Source organism: Pan troglodytes, chromosome 3 (genome assembly GCF_028858775.2).
Source record: "Pan troglodytes isolate AG18354 chromosome 3, NHGRI_mPanTro3-v2.0_pri, whole genome shotgun sequence".
Taxonomy (NCBI): domain Eukaryota; kingdom Metazoa; phylum Chordata; class Mammalia; order Primates; family Hominidae; genus Pan; species Pan troglodytes.
The window spans coordinates 59,821,698-59,825,090 of NC_072401.2; the positions used below are offsets into that span (position 1 = coordinate 59,821,698).

The 3,393-nt window shown below is 36.0% G+C and overlaps 1 protein-coding gene across 1 annotated transcript; it reads right to left on the bottom strand.

The window, feature by feature from the left end:
• Positions 1 to 431: 431 nt before the first annotated feature.
• Positions 432 to 2,563, bottom strand: CABS1 (calcium binding protein, spermatid associated 1). The gene is given in 2 exon segments (NM_001328279.1): positions 432 to 578; positions 1,198 to 2,563. A coding segment is annotated over 1 exon segment (1,188 nt). The 5' UTR covers positions 2,505 to 2,563; the 3' UTR covers positions 432 to 578; positions 1,198 to 1,316.
• Between the last annotated feature and the right edge of the window lie 830 nt (positions 2,564 to 3,393).

Sequence of the window (3,393 nt, forward strand, 5' to 3'; positions counted from 1 at the left end):
AAAAATAATTTAAAAATTTGTTTATTATTCCAACATATTTTTTTCCCAAATACTGATTGTTCAAGTAAGATTAACTATTATATCCCGTGTTTTTGAAATCCACTTCACTGTATAACAAATTTTTGTTTCGTAATTTGTTTCCGGGTTTTAACACACTATTGTGATTATTCTAGTCTATAGTTTATCTAATGGTGCAAATCCCTATACAACCCCCCTGTACATAATATCTTTCATTCATTTGGTGTTTTGGCATTGTTCTTATTTCTTTTTTTAGTGTAATACAATTATGAATCTCTATAGAATAATTTTACTTCTGGGGATTAGAGCTATATTATTCTTTAAACAAACAATGAATTTTCATTTCTCTTTATTTCTCCTTATTTGAGAAGTCTGTACTAGAATATCAAACACACCTACACACAGTAAATCAGTTGCTTGCCAAAAAGATTTATTGAAGAAAAATGAGCAAAGTGAAAACAGACCCATTTAAGTAGTCTGTGCCAGAAAAGAATGAAGATTTATGTCCTTGAATCGCTAACAAGAATCATAAGAAGAGTGTGATATTCAGTATTTAAGACCTGGAAAACATGGACAAAAATTCAGAAAACACATTTTAACAGAAAGAAAATTAAATTGATGTATATGTTTACAGAACATTTTTCTGACAAATATGCATATTTGTAAAATATCATTTTGCTTTAGTTTGTATCTAACATGTGCCAAGAACCCTATCATAAATCTTATGTATCTTACATGTGGGTGCTAAACAATTACTGAATTGTCTTAATTCTTATATGAGGATTAAAAAATTTTTAAATAGAAGAGAATCACTGGCGAAATACTAATGAAAAAATTGCTTAGAACAAGCATTTTGGGAGAACTTTTTAGGCTATGGTAATGTTTTTGAGAGGTTAATTTGCTTCTCTTCATATCCTTAATTCTCACTTAAGTATAATATTGACTGTTAACTAAATGATATGCATCATTAAATGTTGTAGAAATGATCCCCTACATTGCTCTGTCTTCATACTCCCTGAAGGCTAGGACGAAAAATTTTACATTAAGTAATTGTTAGAATATTGAAACTTTGTGATACTAGGGGGACCCTTACACTGCGGTTTTTTTTTCTAAGTTTCCGTAAATCTGTTACATGACCTGTAGTCCTAAGCATCTGCATTTATTAAGTCGAATACTTGCCTTAAATGCCCACATTCTTTCATTTCTAAAGGTTTTTGCTTGTTGGAAAAACTTCTTAGATGTTAAGGCTAGCTGGCTAGACTATTGCACAATTCTACACGGCATCCCTTTTGTTGCTTTCAAATCATGAACTCATCGGGTTCTTCTTTCAGTAGTTCAAAGATATCCGTTTCAGTTGTGGAGGTGTCTTCCTTATAGTCTGGGGTATCTAATACAGAGGTAGTTCCAGAAAATGGCTCAGTGATCTTAGGTACAGTCTCTGTATTATCAGTTTCAGACAAATCTTCTTCTGTAGATGATTCTTCCACTAGGTTTGTAGCTATTGATGCAGGGACAACGAAGTCATATCTGGATTCAACAGCAGTAAGCAAAACAGAATGGGTCTCTGCTTCATTTGCAGTATCTCTCTCTATCCAAATACTGGCTCCCTCGGTAGTTTCTTCATCAGTTAGCAGAGTATCTTCCCGTTTATCTTTGTCTTTTTCAGCAGAGGTAGTGAGTTCAAACACAGTGATAAACTTCTCATCAGAGTCAGTTAATGTAGCCACAGCACTGGTGTCATCTTCTAAAACACTTAGGTCAATTTCGGTTATTTTCTCTTCTTCAAGGGCAGTTATGTCTGGAACAGTAGTGAAGCTTTCTTCAGGAGCAGGAGGGATTTCAGCCTCAGGAATAATGGAATCAGTGACCTGGACAGCCTTATCAGCAGGGACATTGGATTTGATGGAGGAATTATAATTGTTCATATCAGCTTCATCCTTTTTACGTGGAAAGGCAGGAGCGTCAGCAACACCAGCACTGCTGTCCTTTAGTGTGCCAGAGACTTCAGATGTTATTGAGATCTCTGCATCTCCTGTGTCAATGGTAGCTAAGAGGATATCTTCTTTTGCTATGTCAGTGGAGAAATCTATTAAAGAAACAGTAGTAACTGGTGATGAAATATTCCCAATTTTCACTGGCATGAAATGTTCGGTAATAGAGTCTCTTGTTATGGAGTTTGTAGTGCCAGTCAGAGAGGTAATTTCTTTCTGTAGGTGAGTTGTTGACTTAATAAAGTCGGTCCCCATATCATCTTCTGATTTGAGTTTTTCCTTTTTAGCTGTCAGTTTGTTGTCTGTAGTTGTTGAAAAATCGCTTTCTAGCATATATTCATTTACTGAAGTGACGTGGTCTCCTTCTGAAGTAATAGTTGTTTCTGATTTGGGAATAGCATTGTCAGCCCCAAAGAAAATGGTTGCTGCAGTTGGTGGTTTACTGCTTTCTGCTGGAGGATGAGAATAAATTTTGGGCAAACCATCTTCAGCCATGGGGCGAAGTGGCACTGTGCACTCTCACAGGTCTTGCTTCTGGACTCAGTGGTATCTCTAGGCAGGAGAGCAGTGTTCATCAGAGTGATTAAAGCTTGGGTCATCATGGTGATTGTTGCATCAACTATGGGAGCAATGTCACTGGGTCTCCTTGGAGGTTGTTTCTAGGCTGCGATTGGTTATCGAATTGCAGGAATATTGAATGAAAAGACTATAGAGTCCGCTCTGATTATGAAATCAAATTCACAGCCAAGCATTTCAATTGCAGGGAACTTAAGATTTACCATGTTTCTGTTTATAAGGAAAATGTCTCCTGATATAGAGCTAGGGTTACTTGAAACAGACATAGCAGAGACTGCCAGGAACCTTTTGGGTTTAGTATTAGTAAGGAAAACTTTGGAAGCCACAAGTTTATCAGCATCAGCTTAAAGTCGTCTATCTTCCAAGCAAGTAACAGAGTATTTTTGAGGTGAAGCCATTTTCCCTTAAGATTCATAGTATTAAAGAAAATTGGTATCTAAAAAAATTAATGGTGTTTTTGTCAGTAAGTATAGCTACAGAAGGTAATTAGGTAGCAGGGAATTCAGTTAGTTCCCTTATTCATAACAGGAAGTCCCACTTTTCCAGTAGAGATAATAACTAATAGTTATTGGCCTGTTTGGGTCTTTAGTGTTCTCTTTTTCATTGTATTTCTTACTTCTTCTTGAATTTACTTGAGTAATAGTGAGAGTCTCAAGTTTTGTAGGTTAAAATTGTTTTAGGAATGTTTTTCTGCAGGCTGTTATTTTAACCCAGAAGACAGGGAGGGTTGTCGGTGGCAGGGAGCTGGTGTCATGTGTCAAAATTCACCCAGAAACAAGAATCAAGATGTGGATAACTGCATTATTTT